General features: G+C 37.9%; 1 protein-coding gene across 1 annotated transcript in view; it reads left to right on the top strand.

Annotated features, from left to right (window-relative positions):
- PLCL2 (phospholipase C like 2) overlaps positions 1–24,924 on the top strand; it is a 109,036-nt gene that overhangs the window by 55,307 nt on the left and 28,805 nt on the right. Inside the window, exons 2-3 of the mRNA XM_075143447.1 lie at positions 2,791–5,277; positions 8,716–8,919. Coding sequence (XP_074999548.1) covers positions 2,791–5,277; positions 8,716–8,919 — 2,691 coding nt within the window. The remainder of the gene's footprint in view (positions 1–2,790; positions 5,278–8,715; positions 8,920–24,924) is intronic.

Below are 24,924 nucleotides of genomic sequence, written 5' to 3'. Positions count from 1 at the left end.
TTCTGTTTCTTTTCAGACAGGTGGATAATTCAGACAGGTGGATAATTCTGGCCAGTGTCTTTGGGAAAACATCCTTTAAGTTCTTCTGTTTATGCAGATTGACTGTGACTGGCATGTCTCTGTCAGGATGGGGACTTGCACAGGCAATCTGGTAGCTCAGGATCATTGATGTCTGGAGAAGCAAAAACTTATGAAGGGTGTTCTGGAGCTCAGAGCTGTGAGAAACTCACAAGAGTATTTTAAAATTTGTCTTCACGGTCATCACATTCAGACAGTGATGTCGATCACCAGCAGGCTTTATGTGAGTAAGAGAATGGTGAGATTGCTTTACTCTGCAGAAATGCAGAATACTGTCGAACTGGCTTCAAATTCATCTGGCAGGCAAGCAAAATAGGCTTCCATATGTGGTAGATTGAGTTATTCCTCTGATCCGCATGTGTAATCTCCAATTCAGTCTTTAGGTAACTAGACTTGGGACTGGGGTTGCCTTGAGATGGACCTATTTACATCAGATGGCATGAAGAAATGGCAGATTTTTTCTCCCTTGCCATTCAGTGTCTTGGATCAGACACAATCCTGACCATAGAGCAAGGCAAGACCTTCCTTCTGCTTGGAAATACTGATCACGGTCAGGCACGGTAGTACTTGTAATACTTCCCAGGCCTTGACGGTTCTGGTGTCAGGACGTTATCTGTCAGCAGTCTCTCACTGAAGAGTTCAAGAAATATATTCGCCTCCTAGATCTGTGACTGAGAAATCTGGAGCATTAGTGAGTTTCAGCATGCTTCATTCCAAGCCCTAAAATATTGGACAGGAATGTCCATTGCTCATTTCTGTGGGGCTGTCCCTTGCCACTTTTTCAGGTTAGGAGATGTCGATAGACGGGTAGCCAGACAAGAAGCTAGGCTTAAAATAGAAAAAAAACCTTTGTAAACAAAAATCATATTTGTAATTTATTATTTTTTTACATTAAGGAAATTGACTTTTGTTTGAAAGCAATCCTCATGCCCAAACTACATGTAATGAGATTCCAAGAGTCAGCCCTGTGTGGTATCCATTGCAGGTGTTTTATCTGGAGTTAGAAATAAAACAGTCCTCTGTAGGGTTATTCACTTTTACTGATCTCTTGAGAACTTGTGTAAAGCAAATTCTGCTGTCATTAAAGGTGCAAGAATCGTATGGTTGATTAATTTTCTCAAACATGGAACAGCAAATATTAAGTCTGCTTACTTTACTAATAATTGTTTTCAATGAAAGGCTTTTTGGATGCTTATAAATTAAATTACAAAACCAGAATTCTGCATTTTTAATTTAATGAAATTAAACATACAGTACATATGCCCTGAACTGGAAATGCATTCTGTAATGGATGGTTTTTATTTGAACATCTGTTCAGTGTAGCAATTGTTGAAAGTTTTCTTTCCCTCTCCTTTCTGCCATATAAGCAATGCTGATTTGCTGGAACATACTTCAAATGGAAAACTATTAGAGGGAAAATCAACATTCTTTTTGTATAAAGCTGGAAAAGTAGTTTTTTGAGCCATGCTGGAGTGTAAGAACACCACTTTTAGATAGGATATCTAACATAAAAAAATTATTTTATGGAAATATTGTTTCCAACTAAAAGTTAGCTTATCACGACACATGATGCTTTTAAAAGAAAACCAGAACACTTGCAGCATTTTTTCAGTCTCAGAAAATGCAGATAATGAAAGCACACGGTTTTCTTAAATTCGGTTCTTTCTCATGAAATTGATTATACTTAAGTGATCCGTTACCGATTCATTTGCACTTGTTTGAATGAATACAAAGAGCAAATAGAGGTAGCTAAATGACATAATTTTTTTTTTTTTAACTGGCTTATATATCCAGTTTTCTATCCAAGCTTTCTCTAGTGAACTAAGACCTCTGGGTTATTTCATTGTTTTAAGAGCAAAGGTGAATCACTTTTGCTTCCCTTCCTGACGAGGTCTTGCATTTTCCATTCAAGTTCTTTCTAATGTTACGCGGCTTCTTTGGAACCAGTTAAACTTCAGTCGTCTGGGATGGTTCCCTCTTGAGTCACTGTCATATTTCCTGAAACTCGGAACTTGCAGTGAATTATATCTGCTCCAGTCCCGTCACTTGTGTTTCAGTGTAGCTTCTTAAGACTGATGTGGATGTTTTCCTAGTTTAGGTGGGATGCATGTATCAGTGCTCTGGGTAGTCTATGGGAAGAACATGGGTGGGTGCAGTGGAGAAGGGAGCTATGCATAATAAGTGCTGTTAACGTCTTGTATACTTAGATTAGGACCATGTCTTATGGATTTTATGTAGTTAATTGTGTATTAATGTTTCTCTGGTGTTCATGAGGACTCTGTCGGCCTGGTATTAAAGCCTTATATTCTGTACTGACTAAGTTCAGCAAGTATCTGTAGGACTGTATAAGGACTCAGAGGAAAGCTTGCTTCCTACTGCCTTGGCTGTAGAAACCATTATCTCTGTAAGTAGGTTATTACTGATAGAATAAAATGCATTTATACAGCATTATTATTTCATTAGCATTCAAAACGTGCTTTTTAAAATTTTCTGTTCGAACGAAATATTAAAAAAAAAAAACAAACCCTGGAAGATTACTTACATAGACAAGAACAAATATTCAGCCGTTATTAGTATTTTCATTTGTGATTATTCCAGTAAGAATTTCCATCTTAATGGTCATCACGCTTTCAGCTATAAGTTGAAACCTATTTCAATGTTGAGCAAAATCATACTGACATGTGTTTTCTTCTTTTCCCCCTTGTTTACCAGGATGGTACGAAACAAAAGCGAGAACGGAAAAAGACCGTGTCGTTTAGCAGTATGCCAACTGAGAAAAAGATCAGCAGTGCAAGTGACTGTATAAACGCAATGGTTGAAGGCTCTGAGCTCAAAAAGATTCGATCCAACTCTAGGGTGTATCACCGATACTTTCTTTTAGATGCAGATATGCAGTCTCTACGCTGGGAACCTTCAAAGAAGGATTCTGAAAAAGCAAAGATTGATATTAAATCAATCAAAGAAGTAAGAACGGGAAAAAATACAGATATTTTTCGCAGCAATGGAATATATGACCAGATATCAGAAGACTGTGCATTTTCAATTATATATGGAGAAAACTATGAGTCACTAGATCTTGTTGCTAACTCAGCAGACATTGCAAATATTTGGGTTACTGGCTTAAGATACCTTATTTCTTATGGAAAACATACTCTAGATATGATAGAAAGTACTCAAGATAATATGCGGACTTCATGGCTTTCACAAATGTTCAGTGAATCAGATGTAGATAATTTGGGACATATACCCCTGTGTAATGCTGTACAGTTTATAAAAGACTTAAATCCTGGTTTAAAAACTAATAAAATTGAACTAAAATTCAAGGAGTTACATAGATCCAGGGAAAAAACTGGTACTGAAGTAACAAAAGAAGAGTTTATTGAAGTTTTTCATGAGCTTTGTACCAGACCTGAAATCTATTTCCTGTTGGTTCAGTTTTCAAGCAATAAAGAATTCCTAGATACCAAGGACCTTATGATGTTTTTAGAAGCAGAACAGGGTATGGCACACGTCACGGAAGAAATAAGCCTTGAAATTATTCAGAAATACGAGCCAGCCAAAGAGGGCCAGGAAAAGGGTTGTCTTTCTCTAGATGGGTTTACGAATTACCTTACTTCACCAGACTGCCACATATTTGATCCAGAACATAAAAAAGTTTGTCAAGATATGAAACAACCTTTATCTCATTATTTTATAAATTCATCTCATAATACATACTTGATAGAGGATCAGTTTCGAGGGCCTTCTGACATCACAGGTTACATTCGCGCTCTTAAAATGGGTTGTCGAAGTGTTGAACTGGATGTGTGGGATGGTCCGGACAATGAGCCTGTGATTTACACAGGACATACAATGACATCGCAGATTGTCTTCCGTAGTGTGATTGACATTATTAACAAGTATGCATTTTTTGCTTCAGAATACCCTCTTATTTTGTGTTTAGAAAATCATTGTTCTATTAAGCAGCAGAAAGTTATGGTACAACACATGAAGAAAATTTTGGGGGACAAACTACATACACAGTCTCCAAACATTGAAGAGTCTTATCTTCCATCACCGGAATCACTTAAAGGGAGAATACTAATTAAAGCAAAGAAGCTTTCTTCTAATTGTTCTGGACTAGAGGGAGATGTTACAGATGAAGATGAAGGAGCAGAAATGTCACAGAGAGTGGGGAAAGAGGGGGTAGAACAGCAAAACTCAATGATGGGCAAACGATTTCAGCTCTGTAAAGAACTCTCTGAGTTGGTAAGCATATGTAAATCAGTTCAGTTCAAAGAGTTTCAAGTTTCATTTCAGCTCCAGAAGTACTGGGAAGTGTGCTCATTTAATGAAGTGCTTGCTAGCAAATATGCCAATGAAAACCCAGGAGACTTTGTAAATTATAACAAACGTTTTCTTGCGAGAGTTTTCCCCAGTCCTATGAGGATTGACTCTAGTAATATGAATCCCCAGGACTTTTGGAAATGCGGTTGTCAGATAGTAGCAATGAACTTTCAAACACCTGGCTTAATGATGGATCTTAATATTGGTTGGTTTCGACAAAATGGAAACTGTGGCTATGTCCTTCGTCCTGCTATCATGAGAGAAGAAGTATCCTTCTTTAGTGCGAATACGAAAGACACCGTGCCTGGAGTTTCGCCTCAGCTGCTTCATATTAAAATCATTAGTGGGCAAAACTTTCCTAAACCTAAAGGATCAGGTGCCAAAGGTGATGTTGTGGATCCTTATGTCTATGTTGAAATACATGGAATCCCTGCCGACTGTGCAGAGCAAAGGACGAAAACTATGCATCAGAATGGGGATAATCCAATTTTTGATGAAAGCTTTGAATTTCAAATAAATTTACCAGAACTGGCTATGGTGCGTTTTGTAGTACTGGATGATGATTACATTGGGGATGAGTTTATCGGGCAATACACTATTCCCTTTGAGTGTCTACAGACTGGTTATCGGCACGTTCCTCTGCAGTCTTTAACTGGTGAAATTTTAGCACATGCTTCCTTGTTTGTGCATGTGGCCATTACTAATCGAAGGGGTGGTGGGAAACCTCATAAGCGGGGCCTCTCTGTGAGGAAGGGCAAGAAATCGAGGGAATATGCTTCTATGAGAACATTATGGATTAAAACAATAGATGAAGTGTTCAAGAATGCTCTCCAACCTATTCGGGATGCCACGGATTTGAGAGAAAATATGCAGGTACAGTTTTTACAATGAATTTATCGGTTCTTACGTGTATTTTTGTATTATGATGCATATGGAATATATGTTTTTAAGAGTCTTGCTGCATTTTGTATGTTACTTTATTCGAGTCTAATGCTGAACAGCTTTAAAAATGGATTATGTCAGAGCAGTCTTTTAGGTGATACTGTCTACTGAGGCATCCTTGGATGCATATGTGTATTTTGTTAATGTGAACTGGAAATATGATTCCAGTGTTAGAACTCAAGCCTGTTGACTCGTCCTATGTCTTTGAAGGAATGTTAGATATACACTAGAGGAAAGTATGGCAATATTTTAGTTTTAGAAAATTAAGTTATACAGAAATGCAGGAGGAGAATACAGCTGAAAGAAAAAGGAGACTTTACTGCTCATTAGAAAACTTCTTGTATGTGAAAGTATGTTTAGCATAGTTTTACTGAGGTTTTGTTTTTTCCTCATTCCCAAATAGAAGGCAGTACTTTCAGAAAGACCATTTGCTTTCCATGATTCTTCCTAGCAACAATACGTTAGAAATACATGGAATTAGTGCTAAGGTATTAGAAGGCATCCTCTAAAAAAAATTACCGTACCTTAAAGGTCACGTATAGTAAACACATTGGATTTCAGGAAAAAGTACAGGCTGAGGTGCTTGTTTTTGTGGAAGCCAAGAGATCCCACTTCAAAAATGCATTGTTTGGAGATTCCAATAAAGATTCCAGGTAAATAAACCCTTTTAGACATAAAGTGAGTTGTTTTATATAATAAAGCTTTTAACTATCTATAAACTTCTGATGGAATACTGGCAGCGATCAAGAAAATTAAGCACAGTCATTTCAAATGAAGTGACCTGTTAAATCCTCTTACTCTTATGTAATGTTAAGGGGAAACTGATTAAAGGAAATGTCTGAGTCTTGATTCTGGATTTTAAAGGCACATCAGTGTAGATAAATTTTCTTCATGAATAATCTTATATTGAAGAGATTTTAATAGTAGTACAATTTTAAAACTAATTTTTCTTCATATGAAAGAAGAAATTAGTACAGCATTATGAAGCTCTCCCATTCCACTTGGTATATGAAATTGCTATACTAAAAGGTTATTGAAAAAATACGGGGAAGATATTTTGACTCTTAAATGTTTCACATTATGGGCTACATATAAAGTGAACTTTACCTGTAGTTAACCTATTGAAGGCTAGAATTCTGTCGTATAAAGGATACTGTATCTTAAGATACTTTTCAAGGAAGAGCTGAACCTAAGATTTGAGGAAACAATGAAAACATACAGTTTTTGTAGCTACTTTAAACTCTTTACTGTGCATGCTGCAGTATTTTCCAGAACTGATATAATTGAAAACAGGCTCTACAGTGTGGTTTCTTTGAACAGGAGATATTAAAAGATATTTTATGTATTTTATTCTGTCAGTTTGAAAGTTGTGCTATCAACTAAAGTTATCATTGTCATCTCTCAAAATGCTATCAAGAAGATATTTTAGGTACATGAGGGAATATTAGTTTTGCATAGCTTTACTGGCAGATTATATAATGTGCACAGTTTAAACTCTGCGTAACTAAGGTTTTACAGCTAATAAAAGTAAATAAACACTCAATTAAAATAAATATCAACTTATGTCAGGGAATGTGAGATTTGTTTAATTTCTATATTACTGAAATTTTGCGTTATAAATTGTTATGATTTTTATGATACAGAAATAATGTCCCCACAAGCCAGATTAGAAGGAGCAAAGTTGGGGTTTTTTTAACGTAAGATGGAAGAAGAGAAAAAAAGAAAGTGTGCAGCAGTGAGTTTAATGGTTTCTCTAAATCTGTATACAAGTAGCTAGCCTTTTTTCTTCCTTGTTAGGTACTACATTACTGTGACAGAAGCTGATGTCATAACTTGTTACATGTTAATCACTGACAAAAGTATAACATGAGTGATTAAACTGGATGTGATGTTGTGTGTTTAAATTGCTTGACAGTATGAGGCATAGTCTCTGCATATAGGGTTGGAAGTCCAAAGGCAAGAGTTATAGCCGTAGTTCTGTCCTGCCTGCCATTAGTTAACATATACCTTCCCTGGGTCCTCGTTAACCTCTCTGTAAAATCGTTGTTCATAATGGCTTACCCATGATGTTTATCTCAAACGAAATCTGTTTGAATGGACTTCCCAATGTCTGTCTTTTCAACTATGTAATTATTGTGTCATTAAGGTGTAGTCCAGTTAATAAAAGTAGTTTCTGTTTCCTGGACATTTACTAGATGCTATTAAACATTTACGTAGAGTTAAAGTACACTGTAAGTGACTGTAATAGATGTAATTTTGCATGAATATGCTATATATACATATTTTGAAGTCTACTTTGGGTATTTTGTCTCATAAAGGGACAGCAAAATATTTCACGTTTGATTCCTGTTTGCATTAAGGTTGGCATTATGCCTCTCTAAGAAATTTGTCCACAAATGAGTCTTACCATGCCAGCAAGATGGAAAGTGGTTTTGATTAAAATAAAAATCTGTGTCAGATACCCTGCTTGGGTAAGACATGAGAGAAAGGAGCACTGAGCACATTTGTAACTTAAATATGCCATGTTTTTGTTTTTGTTTCCTACAGGAACACAAACTCCAGACCTGCCATAGATCACCAGCTCCCACTTGGTACAAAAATCTTAAATTCATTACAGTGCTGAGAATATTCCCATCATGGAATTTCAGTGGCTACTTGGAGTCACACAGTATTTCTAATACTAGAAATTTTCTTCAAGTTTAAACGTATGGTTTCATATTCTACCATATTGCATATAAAATACAACTATAATAAATTTTAGGGAAAGGTACAAAATTGGTATTTATTTTAAAGTACCTTAAAAATTCACTTAAGTGTGATTCTGTGATAGGAATGACATCTGTAGTGGAGTGCTGGGTTTGTGAATCACACCAAATGGGAGCCAGCAGATCCACAGCACGTCTGGACTATGGTTCAGGTATGTTTAAAGTTACAAATGGGCTGAATTCCTCCTTCCACTTCACTTTGCTTATTTGGGACATTCAGCACCTAATATTTTGTTTCTGTTGGTGGCATTTTAAAAATTACTTTGAGATGTCTTTCAGAATTTTTCAAAATATATAACCAGTATGTTTTAGAATTCATTTATTTGCATGCTTAATTTTAGCAGTGATAGAGACCAGACATACTTGTTCTAAATAGAATTTTTTTTTCTGTGGCAAGTATTGAATCCTGTTTGAATTTTTAACATTTTTGGTAAAATATACGTGTAATATTGGTTGCTTTGGAAAACTGCCAGTTCTTCAGGGAAAAGCTGTGGTAATTCCACATTGTAGCTCGACTATAGCGGTGAATTATTTTATCTGAAAGAATTGAGACATTAAAATTCATATTTAACTGTAAAGGAAACTCTTTCTTTCCTTTTTGCAGAATGCAGTAGTTTCATTCAAAGAATTATGTGGCCTCTCTCCTGTAGCAAATCTTATGCAGTGCATTTTGGCAGTGTCTACGCGCTTGGTTGGGCCTGATAATACACCCTTGGTAGTACTGAATCTCAATGATCAGTATCCGACGATGGAACTCCAAGGGATTGTTCCAGAGGTTTTGAAAAAGATTGTAACAGCATATGACGTGGTGAGTAGTCCTTTGTGGTTATTTTATATGCTATTTGAAAGACTTTATTTTTATAATATACAGTACCATGTCTGTTTTGAAAGGTCATTTTCACCTGTGACTTCCTATTTCATGCTTCATTACATGTGCTTGAAAGTCATTCCCATGAATGTACAGCAACTGATAGTGTTTTCATATTGAGTAAAACACAGAGATTAATATACTGCATGCAAATACATGTTTGTACACTTCAGAAGGCAAAGTGGTTATAATCAAGAGGATTTAACATGAAGAGGATGTATTAAATTACCTGTTTTGCAGTAACTTGACATTTTTTGCATACCTATAAACCTCTTCCATTAATTTGCTACTTTACATTTTCCAGTTTGTGGACCTTGTTTTCTTTTGGCTTTGACGCAACATAGAATAGAAAAACATCAGGAACTGCTTTTAGGAATTGTAGTTTTATAAGCACCTTGAAGTGTTAAATTCTACGCATGCTTTTTCATTTTCCTTTGCTGTAGCTTTCTTATAGATCTCATTTGATTAGGCATTTTTACATCTGTAAGCAGCTGTAATGTTAATTTCAGGCCTTATACTTCAGTAAATATGTAAATTGTGTCTTTAGAGACTGGAAATTAAACATTTTGCAAGAAGGAAGGAAGAACTAATACACTGAGAAATACTGATTTACATCTGCCTTGCATTAATTTAAAGTATGGAAGAAAGATCCAGACAAGTGTGATTTGAAATGTCCTCCTTACTTCCACTGAAGTAATCTGGCACAGAGTAATTGAGCCTTTATTTATTTATTTAATGATTTCTTTAATTTGATATATTGTCTGACAATAAGTAAATGTTTCTAGGATAATTTTGCATTAATTTTGTGCACTAAAATGAGAAAACTCATCTGGCAGGATCAAGTCACTGTTCTAAAAACAGTCCTTGCTATTTAAAGAAAGAAAATGAAGGAAAAGAAACCAGCAGCCCAGTTTCATATATATCTCTTAAACTGCTTTCTGAAGAAAAACTAGCTTTAGAATAATGCCATACGAAGTCCAAAAAGCACTCATTAGTAATTAGTAATTTAAGTAGAGTTTGTGTAGTTCAGTGAAGATGTAAATACAACAGAATTTGATGAGACTGATAGCAGAGTTACAAGAAGATAGTGGTATATCCTCTTAGTGGTAGCTTACAGGATATCACTATAATCAGGATGCAAACAAGCTTGATTGTTGGGATTACACCTGTAACACGTATGTAATGAAGTTCTGTCTTCTTGATGGAGATGTCTCTATCTGCAGTTTGTTCTGATGTGGTGATGCTGCTTGTTAGTTACTAAGCTATTCCAGATACTTAAAATCTTTTTGTAAGTCCAGATAAAATGTTTTGTTTGAGTGTCACTTAGATAGAGGTGACTCATGACTCTAGAAATCTTTACAATCCAAGTTTGATTTGCTCTTTGTCTCTCACATGCGTTTTTTCCCCTGCATCTTGTAGTCTACACATGATTTGAATATTTGTGTACTTTAGAAATCTATATTTTATTTTCATATGTAAGAATAATAGAATATTTAGTGGCATGTTCAAAGCATTTTTCCATCTCCTCTTCCCTAAAGGGTAAAGACTCAATTTCATACAAAGACAAAGAGTGTGATAGTGCTTCTAGCTCTAAATGATATTGAAGATAAGTAAAAGTTAAGATTATTTTCGTCAAATAAAACTTATAAATTAAAATAATGAGATGCGTTTCAATTTGTGAAACTTTGGTCTTGCCAATACTCTGTCCAGTTCGACAAAAGGTTTTAAGCAATTAAAATCTGTACTGGAAAATGAAGTCAGCCATGGTAGCCATACTGATAGCTCTTGTTCTTGAAGGCACGTTGTGAAATAGTGGGAGACATCCATATCATCCTTTCCTCAAGGAGAGGAGAAGACATGAGAAGCTATTTAGCTCATATATTGATATTTGCTATAGCGGCAGATGTTTAGAGTCTGATGCTATCATAAATAGTGTTCTTTTTGTGTGGTTTTGGTGTAAATTAATATAGTGAGCCCTCAAAATGACACATTTTATCTCAATGGTTGGTTTTGGCTTGGGGATTTTTTTGACATGATTAATTAACAGGTGGGTGTAAAATTCAGCTTAATAATGGAAGCCTTGTCCAGAATTAAGAAAGGGTAGAGGTACTGTTGAAGTAGTGATTACCTACTTGTCTTATTTTCTGCTAGCTTAGGCCTCAGTATAGGTCAAAATTATATAACTATGTTCTTCCAGTGTGTCAACTACCGTAAGTATGAAATCATGTTGATAACAGAGATTGTGTTAAATGTTTATTAAATAAACCTTGGTTAGTACCATAAATGCATAGGCTGTCGTTACCTTATGTGCATTCTCAATGTGGCACACATAATGATATTCTCAAAGTACTGCTGTTTCAGGACCACGATGTTTTTGGCTAATGAAGGGATTCTTATTTGTCGAAATACTCTCCTTTTTATAAAATTATAATAAACATAGAAAACAATATTCAGCCAAGATTTTTAATTATTCAGAATTTGTTTACATTGGGAGTGCTTAAAGGACTCACTGTTGCTCTGTAAAATGAGAAAGGATGCAAGACCTTCACAGTGGGACAGTCAGTCCACATTGAAATAATTACAGAAGAGTGCAATACTGCAGGTGCACATGGAAAGGTGAGAATATCTTCAGCGTAGCACAGATACATATATTTTTTAAAGAAACAATGAGGCAAATGATAATAAGTTAATTAGCATATCACTAGATACTTGGGTTTTTTACATGTAAACAAATAGCACATAATGCTGTCTTAAATTGTCAGCATTCAGTACTACATTAATCGAGGAGCTATAAATGATAAAGGCTAGTACTATTCATGGGTTAAAATATTGTATTTTTGAATTTAATGAGTAATTTGTCACCAGCATTATTGGAACCAGAAGTTTACCCAAGAAATAAAAGGATGTTTTGCTTTTATCCATGTTATAGGATCTGGGGTGTGTTTTCAGAATAATGAAAAATAAATACAACTAGGAATTTTTGAGAAAGACAGAAGTTTAAGTTGCGTATTTTTCTCTAGCTTCTCCATGCTCCTGAGTATTTTTCACCCTAACATCTTTTCACTGTTTAACAATGTTTTATTTTTCCCTCTCGTTCATGAACTTCAGCTTCCTTTATGTGATACTTCAGCATGCACTCTGTTGGTGTCATCACACCCATCACTGATCAGTGCTGCAGACTGAAGCTTGGAGTTAAGGCAAGTGCCTCTTCCACACCATTGCATGTTTTTTTTAAAATGTCTTATAACTTTTAAGATAAACAGTAAATAAACCTTAAAAAGTTACGCTATGGTAAGAGAAAAAAAAATACCTCATCCTAAGTCTGCAGCATTATTCAGTGATGAGTATAATAGCACTGCAAAGGTATGCTAGAGGATCATACAAATGAAGCCAGATATTGTTGAGAACTTGACTGTCTCTGTCTGCCCTTGGTGGAGAATGAAGTGTCCCGTCTGATGAAAATAAGGTTTTCTGAACTTTGCAAGCAGACATTTACTTCTAAGAGGAAAGCTGGTACAGAAAAGGCAGAGAACTGTACCTGTGTGAAAGGACATAAAGTAATGCTGCTACAATAATTAGGATGAAATTAAATCCTAACTAGATAATGCTGCCATATCCATTTTTTCACAGTTTCTGGTGGTGGTTTGTTTTTTTTTTTAATACTGAGGTTATGTTGTAATGCAAAATGTCTGCAGACTGCAGTATAGGAGGTTTCTATTTGATTCAAATGAAATCAAATAAGATGAATAGATTTTGTATACACACGCTAGAGATAGGCTCGAGAGCAGGGCTGTGTTTATTGGTGGTGGGGGTTGTGAGATGATGAAAATGAGAGGTATTAAAATACAGCAAAGCTAGTAAACTGGAAAACACCATATGATTGGTGATCAGTAGCTCTATAGTAAGCTTAAATCCGGTTACCTTATTGTTGGCTCATTTCAACTACTGACTCAATACAGCAGATTGCGTATGCTATCACGTGGAAGTTAACTTTATGTTATGGAGTTGCAAATTCTGCCGATGACATAAACTAAATATGATAGCCTATATTTTGAACTTGAACATGTCCATCCCATTGGGAAGTAGATAGTTTGACACTATACCTTGAAGAGTTATAGACTGGACTCGTACTAGTAGGGCTTATTAAAAGACTATCTAAAAAGGACTGATGGTCAAAGTTTTGGTAAAATGTTAATAGTCCTCTCATACTTCAGCTACTGCTTAAAACCCTAAATACTTTTTACCTTTAAAATTCATCTTGATATCAGTAGATGAATTGGGTGGGGCACTTCTGTATCAGGCATGTTGGATTAAAGCTCATAATTCTGAAGGAAGCAAAGAATATATCTATTGCCTCTTTCACAGGGCCTAAAAAAGAATGATTAGCAGATCTGTTTTGAGTTATGCTTAGCTCATAAAATCTGTATTAGTTACCTTGTTGTTGATGTAGGTCCTTGGTTATGGTTACTTTGCAAGTACAGTAAGAGGGATTTCAGTCATTCTGCTGTGGTTATAGAATTGTATCTTGAGAGAACAAGTAGACGAAGACTTTTCTACTTCATCTCAGCTTACTAATGTGCCAGAGTTACTCAGTTGAGAAGCCTTTGTTCCACAAACTACCCTTTGAGGTTGCAAACTTCTGGGGTAACCAAAAAATACTAGATCCAGTGCTGGTAATTATCAGTTTATCTCCTAAAGCAGAGTGAGTGAATAGGTTACTTCAACTCTTGCGTAACTTTCTTTTGATCTAAATATTCAATTTCTGATTATGGCCGAGAAAGCTGAGTTCAAGTTGGTCACCAATCTCCTGTAATCGAACTCAATCCTTGCATCTCATGTGTTTTTAAATCATGTGATAGCATCTGACCACTATCTGCTTTGTGTGCCTGAAGAAAACCCAGATTTTTCCATCTGGTACCTTTTCTGAGGAATATGTGACTGGCATAGACTGTGATAGCTGTGTTCTGTTTCCTGGTTGGTTCAGAATGTTGTTCTTGAGCCCATGTCTTCTGGAGTCCAGCTCCATGGGTGTTCCGTGTTACAATTGAACTCTTAGCATCATCTGGCTTATAAAGCAAAGAACTTGGGCTTTGCACAGAAGACTGAAAAGCTATTATTCCTTGCTTTTATACTTAAGAGCATAACTAGATAAAAATAAGGAATCTTGTTAAAACAAAAAGGTAAGAGAAGTAGTCAAAAGAACAGACATCATAGACGCTCTAAAGATACCACACAGGGGGCTTGAAGTAAATATGTACCACCTAAGAAAAAACACTTGAGGAGGACAAGAAGGAGGAGATGCTGTTCAAAAGAAGGCGGCATCTTCCAAAAAGCTGAAGTCATATGCGAATGAGGAAGATAGGATAGATATTTAACCCTGCCATGGTTAAATAAAAAAATATGAGAAAGCTGACAATGAAGAATTTGAGGAACGCCCTGCACAGACTTAAAAACAACAGTAACGTCTTTTCTGAAAATACCAGAAACAAGAAGCCTGTCAAAGAGTGGGTATGACCACTAGTTGATCAAAGTGTAAAAGAAAGCCCCAGGAAAAGAAATAAAGCCACAACACTAAATTAGTTTTTGCATCCATTTACCTGTGGAGATTAAAGTTTCACATGAAATGCTTCTTTATGAAGGACTCATTGAATTTGTCTCTAACTGAAATGCTGATAGAGGACATTACACAGGAAAGACAAAATGACTGAGAAAAAAATTACCAGAAAGAGGTGATACTCATTCAAGGGTTCTGAAAGATCTCTAGAGTTGATATATCCAAACTGCTAATTGTTGTGTGTATCCTCTCACTTAAAACTATCAAGGTTGTTAGTGTGGTGCCAGTGTTTTAAGAGGTTTCCAGGGAAGATCATGAAATTACAGATCAGACAGGCTGACATCTGTACTGTGAAAATGGGTAGAAACTGTTTTGAAGAAGAAAATTAGAGGAAACGTGGAGAAACGTGTTGGGGAAGAGTCAGTACAGCTTTTATAAAGTGAAGGGCTCATTAATCTCTTGGAGTTCTTTGAAGTCACGAAGCATGTAGACACAGAAGATTAGTCTGGTTGGATTTTCCAGAAGCATTTGACAAAGCCCCTTTTCAAATTCTCATATTGAAATGAAGTTACTATTAAATTTTTAGCCTTTTGAAATTCTTCTCTCTTCTCTGTTAGCTGGAGTAAATGTTGTATTTAACCTGATGTTCCAACAGGAAAAGAACTGTTAAAGACAGTTGCTTGTGTTGCTTTTTGCATTAGGGTATGTTTTTCCAGTAAGTGGATTGGAGATAGTAGGTATAGCTCCAACAACTTTGATCTAGCTAAAATAACTGAGTACTCTTAAAGATGTATGACTTAATGATGCCCCCAGATTTGCAAAGATCATCAAGGTGTGCAGTATGTGGGTGCTTAGAGTTTAAACAACTTTCTCAGTCTTAGTGGCGGATTGTTATAGTGTGTGTTAAAACAATAAGTTTCAGAGTTGGCAATAGAAATGCAATATTTAAATACCGATAACACACACTGTCTCACTGTTTCCATTCTTGCCGCTGGCTTTGTACAGTATGTTTACTTTCATTATCAAGTCTCTGCAGAGTTAGAACTGTCTTTATTTAGGTAATAAATGGATACAGTTCAGTGGTGAAGAGATCTAAAGGAAAACATACATCATTCATTGCGATTTAATATTACAAATAGCCCAGGTAATGGTTTTTGCCATGTTTAATAAATTATAATAATTGTAGATCCTGGTTTATGAGGTGAATTTAAATAGTTACTGATTGTGTAGTTTTTAGTCTATCACAAAAACTGATGGAAAACAAAGTATTGATGGAAAATATGAATAGCTTGGACAGTTTCTTCAAAAAGAGTTATGTTGCTTATTATCAGTTTTTATTTTCCTGTTTTATAACAGGACACTCATTCTAAACTGAACGTTTGCAATTATGCTTCCAAAAACAGAGCTGCAGATGATAACCTCAGCTTATGTTGGGCTTTTCAGTCCACAAGGGCAGAAACAAACATCTAATTTTGGATATTCAGACTCCAGTGCCAAATGTTGTAAAGTATGAGCTGTTTTACATTGATTGAAAAGCTCTGATAATGACAACTTGATGCTTCTGGGAAGTCAAGATTTTTTCATTTTTTGTTAAGAGCATGAATGGTGAAACTTTTTGGATCCTTTCACTAATCCCATTACGGCTAATGGCTGACTCACAGCATTCATAAGAGCATAAAATAATACGACTACTTAGGAAGAGGAGTTCATCTAGCTTACTGTCCTGTTTCTAATGTAGTCCAATGGAATGTTTATGGAAGAGCATAAAAATAGGTCAGATGCATAGCAACTTCTCTTAAATGTACTCCATACTTCCAACAGTAGTTCTCTTTTTCTTTCTCAATAAATTCTTAATCTTCTGTTTGTCTTCTTGACTCCTTCTGTGTGAAAAAATTGTGGTTATTGGAACTGTTACTGATGGTTTTAGTTTCAAAAATAACACCTCCTATTAATTTTTTCACAAGGATGATAAATTTCTGCTTCCCTTTACAATATAGGATATTTTCCTTTAATATATATGTGCTTCCTTATTGTCCACTTTTTACATAGAGTTTTCATTCTATCAGCTTTAGTTTAAAAATGATGAAAATAATTTTGCTGTAACAACCAGAGTGTCAGGAAGGCAAGGAGAAATGACTGTTGGATTTAAAAGAGTTTAATGTCATTGTGTGCATAGTTTAGAAGAGAGCTGCTGATTATTTTATTTACTCTGTCTTCAAACTAGTCTTTCTCAAATACTTTACTCATGAGAGTAAAGAACATAAGACTTTTTAATGCAGAACTTGTGGACTGTTTGTTCCTTTGGTAAATTTTCTTGAACTGTGGGAAATGTAATTCATTTTGGGATATTGCAGAATTACGAATAGATGATGTCCTATTTTTTCTCGGTCCTACAAAGATTAGTTTTGGTAAGTGGATTTCATCTGTTATACTCCTGCACAGCATTATGGCATAATCTCAGCTTGCTTCTTTCTGAAGATACAAAAACGTGTTCCATGTATGTGTTTCCTAGAATATAAAACATCTCAAAAAGAGGTGAGAGAGGAAAGGAGGGCTAAAAAAGTGAAACCATGAGTCTATTCCTATGTTTTTTCCACTTATGGGGATATACTGCCACTGTCAATTAGGTACATTTAGGTAGCATTACGTTTATATCATAATACGACAGTGAGTTCAGGAAGCATAATGGAAATTTCCTCTGCATTTGTCTTGAAAGAGGACAGTGTTTTAAAGTCTAAAGGGAAACATAGTACTTAATGATATCATAATATATGATATATGTTACGGTCGAGGGAGGTGATCCTTCCCCTCTATTCAGCACTGGTGAGGCCACGCCTGGAGTACTAAGTCTAGTTCCGGGCTCCCCAGTACAAGAGAGACATGGACATACTGGAGAGAGTCCAACAAAGGGCCACGAAGGTGATGAAGGGACTGGAGCATGTCTCCTATGAGGGGGCTGGGACTGGTCAGCTTGGAGAAGAGAGGGCTTGGGGGGGATCTTATCAGTGTGTATAAATACCTGAAGGGTAGGTGCAAAGAGCACAGAGCCAGGCTCTTTTCAGTGGTGCCCAGTGACAGGAGAAGACGCACAAAATGAAACACAGGGAGGCTCTGTCTGAACATCACATTTTGACTGTGAGGGTGACTGAGCATGGGAACAGGTTGCCTGGAGAGGTTGTGGAGTCTCCATTGTTGGAGATAACTCAAAAGCCATCTGGATATGGTCCCGGGCAGCCTGCTCTAGGTGGCCCTGCTTGAGCAGGGGGAGTTGGACCAGATGACCTCCTGAGGTCCCTTCCAAACTCAATGATTCTGTGTTTCTGTGCTAAATTTATTTTCTTGCATAGTTGGAGAAATAATTTCTAATTTAGACAATATGTTTGCTAAAAAACTTACTGCTTTGAATTAAATTTAGTTTGATGTGAGGAGTCCTCTGAGTGTACAGAAGTAGCAGTTAGCAGCTTTGTTTTCGTACCTTGGCGCTTTGGACTATACTTGGATAGCAGAAAGATCAGTTGTTCTTAATTACAGAGCAGCTTTGGACTGTCTGGGCAAAACCACATCTGATTTTTATCTTTTATGAAGTTATTATTGATTGTTGTCTTGAGCGAGAAAGCTCAGTTCTGAAAATTTCTTTTCATTAGAGATGTCAACTTTGCTAAAATCCTTATTTACATAGAATCATTGAGGTTGAAAGGAGATAGTCTAGTCCAACGGCCTTGTGCAAAGCTGGTAGAGCAGATTGCCCAGGATTGTGTCCAGTTGGCTGCTGTATATCACCAAGGATGGAGACGCCACAACCTCTTTGGGCAACCTCTTCCAGTGTTTGACCACCCAAGATCCCCATTGAGCCTTCTCTGCTCGAGGCTGGACATCCTCTCCTCATATAAAGATGCTCCAGTCCCTTAACTCTTTTTGTGGCCCTGCACTGGACAGTAAGTTTGTAACTTTCTTGTACTGGAAACCTCAAACTGGACTGAACACTCCAGATGTGACCTCACCAATGCTGATTAGAGGGGACGGACCGACTCCCTCGGTCTTCTGGCGATGCACTTCCTTAGGTATGTTCAACTTGTTGTCCACCAGGACACCCAGGTCCTTTTCTCTGAAGCTGCTTTCCAGCCAGTCAGCCTCCAGCCTATACGGGTGCATGCATGGGATCATTCCTCCCCAGGTGCAGGATGCAGCATTTCCCTTTGCTGAACTTCATGGGGTTCCTGTCACCCCACTTATCCAGCTTGTCAAAGTCCCTCTGAGTAGCAGCACAACCATCTGCTCTATCCAACCTCCTCCAAGCTTTGTATCTTCTGTCAACTTGCTGAGGATGCGCTCCGCCCCATCATCCAGGTGATGAAGATCCAAATGAAGATGTTTAAACAGTAGTAGCTCCAGTGTCAACCCCTGGGGCACAGCACTAGTGACTGTCCTCCAGAAGGACTTTGTGCTGCTGATCACAACGCTTTGAGCCTGACTGGTCAGCTAGTTTTCAGTCCACCTCACTGCCCACTTATCTGGCCTCTACTTCCTTAGTTTGTCTATGAGGATGTTACGAGAGACAGTGTTGAAAGCCTTATTAGTAAAGTCGAAATAAGAAACATTCACTGCTCTCCCCACTTCCACCAAGCCAGTCATCTCATTGTGGAAAGCTGTCAGGCTGATCAAGTCTGATTTCCGCTTTGTAAATCCATGCTGACTTTTCCCAATCACCTTCTTGTCCTTCATGTGGTTTTACTCCACCACCTTCGCAGGGATTGAAGTGAGGCTGACTGGCCTGTAGTTCCTTGGTCCTCCTTCTTACTCTTCTTGTAGATAGGGGTGAAATTTGCTTTCTTCCAGTCCTAAGGAACGTCTTCTGATTGCTATGACCTTTCAAAAATAACCGAGAACTGCCTTGCAATGACATCAGTCTGCCCCCTCAGGACTCATGGGTACATCCCACATATATGTCTCTGCGTTTGATGAAATGGTCATTAAACAAGACTCAATGTTTCTATTGCCAATCAATACCTGCTTTACATAACATGAATTACTCAACTCACGTACTGGCTGTGGCCTTTCTGTATTAATTTCTAAAATTTCTTTGGGATTTGAAGAAAAACTTTAAAAGAAAAATAATAAAAATCTGTTCTGCTGGGGCCTTTGCAGGTTTTTTCCTGTCTCATCACTTGTCAGTAGCAGTTGTTAGAAAGTCATAATCTCTGAAAACTGTTCAGCTATCTTTTTTTAGTTACCTTTTCCATGCAACTTAGCAAAGTATTCTTCAGATATTTTAAAGGTCTGCTAAGAGGTCTTCTGGAAGACTGTAACTTGAACTTGGGACAGAGAAAAGTATATTGTCATAGAATCGTAGAATCATAGAATCATTAAGGTTGGAAAAGACCTCTAAGATCGTCGAGTTCAACCATCAACTCAACACCACCATGTCCACTGAATCATGTCCCTAAGCGCCTCATCTACACGTCTTTTAAATACCTCCAGGGGTGGTGACTCAACCACTTCCCTGGGCAGCCTGTTCCAAGGCCTGACCACTCTTACAGTAAAGAAATTTCTCCTAATGTCCAATCTAAACCTCCCTTGGTGCAACTTGAGGCCATTTCCTCTCGTCCTATCGCTAGTTACTTGGCAGAAGAGACCAACACCCACCTCGCTACAACCTCCTTTCAGGTCGTTGTAGAGCGCGATGAGGTCTCCCCTCAGCCTCCTCTTCTCCAGACTAAACAACCCCAGTTCCCTCAGCCGCTCCTCATAAGACTTGTGCTCCAGGCCCTTCACCAGCTTTGTTGCCCTTCTCCGGACACGCTCCAGCACCTCCATGTCCTTCTTGTAGTGAGGGGCCCAAAACTGAACACAGTATTCGAGGTGCGGCCTCACCAGTGCCGAGTACAGGGGCACAATCACCTCCCTGCTCCTGCTGGCCACACTGCTTCTGATACAGGCCAGGATGCCGTTGGCCTTCTTGGCCACCTGGGCACACTGCTGGCTCATGTTCAGCCGGCTGTCAACCAGCACCCCCAGGTCCTTTTCCTCTGGGCAGCTTTCCAGCCATTCTTCCCCAAGCCTGTAGCGTTGCCTGGGGTTGTTGTGGCCGAAGTGCAGGACCCGGCACTTGGCCTTGTTGAACCTCATACAGTTGGCCTCGGCCCATCGATCCAGCCTGTCCAGGTCCCTCTGCAGAGCCTTCCTACCCTCCAGCAGATCAACACTCCCGCCCAGCTTGGTGTCGTCTCTAAACTTACTGAGGGAGCACTCGATCCCCTCGTCCAGATCATTGATAAAGATATTAAACAGGACCGGCCGCCAACTGGATTTAACTCCATTTACCACAACTGTCTGGGCTCGGCCGTCCAGCCAGTTTTTTACCCAGCGAAGAGTGCACCTGTCTAAGCCGTGAGCTGCCAGTTTCTCTAGGAGAATGCCGTGGGAGACAGTGTCAAAGGCTTTACTGAAGTCCAGGTAGACCACATCCACAGCCTTTCCCTCATCCACGAGGCGGGTCACCTGGTCATAGAAGGAGATGAGGTTGGTCAAGCAGGACCTGCCTTCCATGAACCCGTGCTGGCTAGGCCTGATCCCCTGGTTGTCCCGGACGTGGCTTGTGAGCGCCCTCAAAACGAACCGCTCCATGATCTTCCCCAGCACTGAGGTCAGGCTGACCGGCCTGTAGTTCCCCGGATCCTCCTTCCAGCCCTTCTTGTAGATGGGCGTCACATTGGCAAGCCTCCAGTCGTCCGGGACCTCCCCAGTTAACCAGGACGGCTGGTAAATGATGGAGAGCGGCTCGGCAAGCTCCTCCGCCAGCTCTCTCGGTACCCTCGGGTGGATCCCATCCGGCCCCATAGACTTGTGAGCATCCAGGTGGCGTAGCAGGTCGTTAACTTCTTCCTTTTGGGTTATGGGGGGTTTATCCTGCTCGCCGGCACTGTCTTCCAGCTCAGGGGGCTGAGTACCCTGAGGATAACTGCTCTGACTATTAAAGACTGAGGCAAAGAAGGCGTTATCCTCGTCCTCGGTGAAGAGGCCTTATCCTCGTCCTCGGTGGCAATGTTCCCCCCCGCATCCAATAAAGGATGGAGATTCTCCTTGGCTCTCTTTTTGTCATTAATATACTTGTAAAAACATTTTTTGTTGTCTCTCAAGACAGTGGCCAGGTTGAGTTCTAGCTGGGCTTTGCCTTTCTAATTTCCTCTCTGCACGACCTAACGAGATCCCTCTACTCTTCTTGAGTTGCCTGCCCCTTCTTCTGCAAGTGTCCCTTCTGTTAAGATGCTACTTCGCAATCACTTCAACATATTTCTTTGCTATCACTCCTGTTTAAACTTGAGGACCCTTTACTCTTGAAAACTGAGTAGCACTGATCTAGTGGTGCTAGCAGTCTCAGGGGTGCTAGGTGTAAGGTTTTTATCACTGCTTACTGAGTTTTGAACTGAGCTCAGTAATGTGAACATGAGTTGCTTGCTTATTAGAAGTCCAATTCTGTTGTTTATGGTGGTGGTGGTTAAAAGTTGGACATTTCAGAATGATTTCAGGGTGGTGTCCACACTGTTAGAAAAATTCATTTGAGTTCTGAGGTTTAATATGAGTTTACAATCTGATTTTCCAGTCATTTCCTTCCTTACTGCTGTAACGCCATTCTTCTCCAGCAGAAAATCAAAGGTAGTATATATAGTTCAAAACAATTCTTTATGCAACTTCAGAGCAAGCTGACCATGGCGGTTGTCACTGAAAGGACTAAGAACAATTCTTTTGCTTGTTCCAGTGCCATAAGAAAAATGCCTTCTGGTGCATTGACATTGAATACAGGACTGCTTGGATACAGTTTATACATACATTTAATTAGAACTGACCATATTTTGTTTTGAGTTCCCAGTACATATAACAGTTCTTGAGAATAGAAGTGTTTATATGCTGTCCCTACCAAAGTTCCTTTCCTTGCTGTTATTGCTTGGGGCAATGGTAGCAACTTCTGACCCTCTCTGGGTCACACACATCTTTTGAAATCATGCAGATACTATTAGCAGTTTATATATTGTAGTTTGGGATGCCCTGTGTTTGGTTTCGTTTTTTATGAAGTGCTATTTGCTATTGTTGCTGTTTGTACTATTCTGGACTTAATAAAATGTCTGGAAAATGCAAATTACATTTTTATTACTACTATTAAGAACACCGGTTTGGCCACTGAGTACTAAACTGTTTTCAGAAATGGTGTAGTTTGTGGTCTCAGAAGTATATCTAATATGCTGAGATTTGAGACAAAAGGAGAATGTGAGCTGCATTTTGTGGAGAGAGCCATTTTAATAAAGATTTACTGTAAGTATGTTTTCAATTTTACTGTTGGAATGTAGGTCTAGCAGTATTGGCAACACATATTCACAGATTTCAAAATGAAAATGTGTAGTGTGCTTTACTTGCTAAAAATAAAGTTCATCCTTGGTGTTGCAACTCTTGTCAGTGAAGGTGTTTTCTCTCAGCGAGTTTCATCAGCCAGACACAGTTCATCATTGGCTGGTTTTTCCATTTTAAAATGCAGCTGATGTCTCTCTTGGTGTGCTACCAACCAGTTCCACATGCAGAGGAATTAATAAATCCTGGGGTTTTTTTAAAGATTTTTTTCTCAAAGTCTGAATTCTTTGATAAATGTGATGTTTAAAATATTTGGGGTTGAGTTCAGTCTACATCTTTTCCCTAAGCTGGGGGCATAAACAGGATGTTCTGTCTTCTACCAGAAGACCTATCTTCATCAGCCTAGTAGAAATAGATCTTCACTTGTTCAAATTCAGCTGAAATTGTATGAATGGTCTCAAATGCATGCATGTGTACATACGTATGAGCACTTCTATACGTGCATAGACATACAGAGTGTTAGTTCATAGCACTTATCTCTTTCATAAAACAACAACAAAACAGACTTAACAAAACTTTGCAACATAAAAAATAAGCCTAAAGGGTAGTCTAGACATGTATATTCCTTTTTTAATTTTCTGTAACTGTCTCTCTTAATGACAGAGTTCTATTTTGCTGAGAAAAAGAATAGATATATCAGTGTAAGTAGTATATGACTTTTTCATTTGGTTTGTGAAGGCACCGTCACATAAGTGGTGAATGGTACATTAACAACACAGTTCCATCAGTTTGAAGCAAGAATTATTTTGATTTCTAACCATCGTCATCATGCTTTTTAAGGCAGGGAGAATATATAAAAATACTGGTCTCTAATCCTCACTGAGATCTCTGGACTAATCATTTAGTGCTTATTTCTAAAGCCCTTTAAGTATAATTTAAATATTTTTTTAATATTTGACATTTGACATTTGTCCTTTTGTTAGAATTACTGGCAGTTTTTCTGATAACTAGGTAAAATGGTTGCATGATTTAACAAATAGAGTTTGACGAATAGATCAAACTGTCAGCCTGGCCTCTGCAAAAATGTGATGACTTCAAGACTCGTAAAGCATACCATTCTGCATTTCCCATTTTCCGTTGACCAAAAAAAAAAAGGAAGATAGTCCAATATGTAGTGAGTACCAGAGCAGTTCTCTGGTCATACTAAGATTGGGGTGGGGTGGTGGGAATTGAAGGGAGAGTTGAAGCAATTCCAGCAAGTGTTACACATTCTGTATTTAAAATATATTTATTGGATATTTTGAATTTTTACTTCCAGAAAAAAGCAACATAGGTTAGAGATGGGAATTAATATTGTAAGAGACTTGCTAGAAAGCATACCTGCTAAACTTCATATAATATCTGTTCTTTTCTTAGAATAGGCATGGGTAATTTGCAATACGTTTTTAATGATTAGCTGGTAACTGGTTGTTCTCTATTAAGTTTGTTTGCATTTCTCTTTCCAATTTTGTCACAACATTCTCAAAAGTTGGCTGTGGTTAGCAAATACCTGCTTATTGATTGGCTTGTTCAGTATAGACTAGTCTAATATATCCTAGACTCTACTTGGTCTTTCTCCTCAATTTCCACAACTAATTTGCCTTGAGAATTTAATTTCTCATTCTGCTGCAGACATACTGGTTTTCACACTGAAGCTCCTGCTTACTCATCATTTTCTATACCAAGCACACACATACATACAAGTATCATTTGGATCAGGCTAATCTTCTTTAAATATAACCATTTCTGCTCAGTTATTCCATATGCTGTGTCTACCAAAAGTCTTTCAGTCTCTGTTAATATCTACATGAATGTTTTCATGATGTTATAATTTTGGCTTGAACACCAAGAAGAATTTATATGTTTAAACACTTCATAAGAGTAATTTAAGAAATTGCTGAATACATACTGAAAGGTGACTGCATGATGAAGAGCAATATAAGAATAAAATTATAATGAACTAATACTATTACTTTATTAATCAAACACAACTAAAAGGTGACACCTGCTCA

This window comes from Calonectris borealis, chromosome 2 (assembly GCF_964195595.1).
Source record: "Calonectris borealis chromosome 2, bCalBor7.hap1.2, whole genome shotgun sequence".
Lineage (NCBI taxonomy): Eukaryota > Metazoa > Chordata > Aves > Procellariiformes > Procellariidae > Calonectris > Calonectris borealis.
This window is presented reverse-complemented; position numbering and strand designations above follow the sequence as displayed.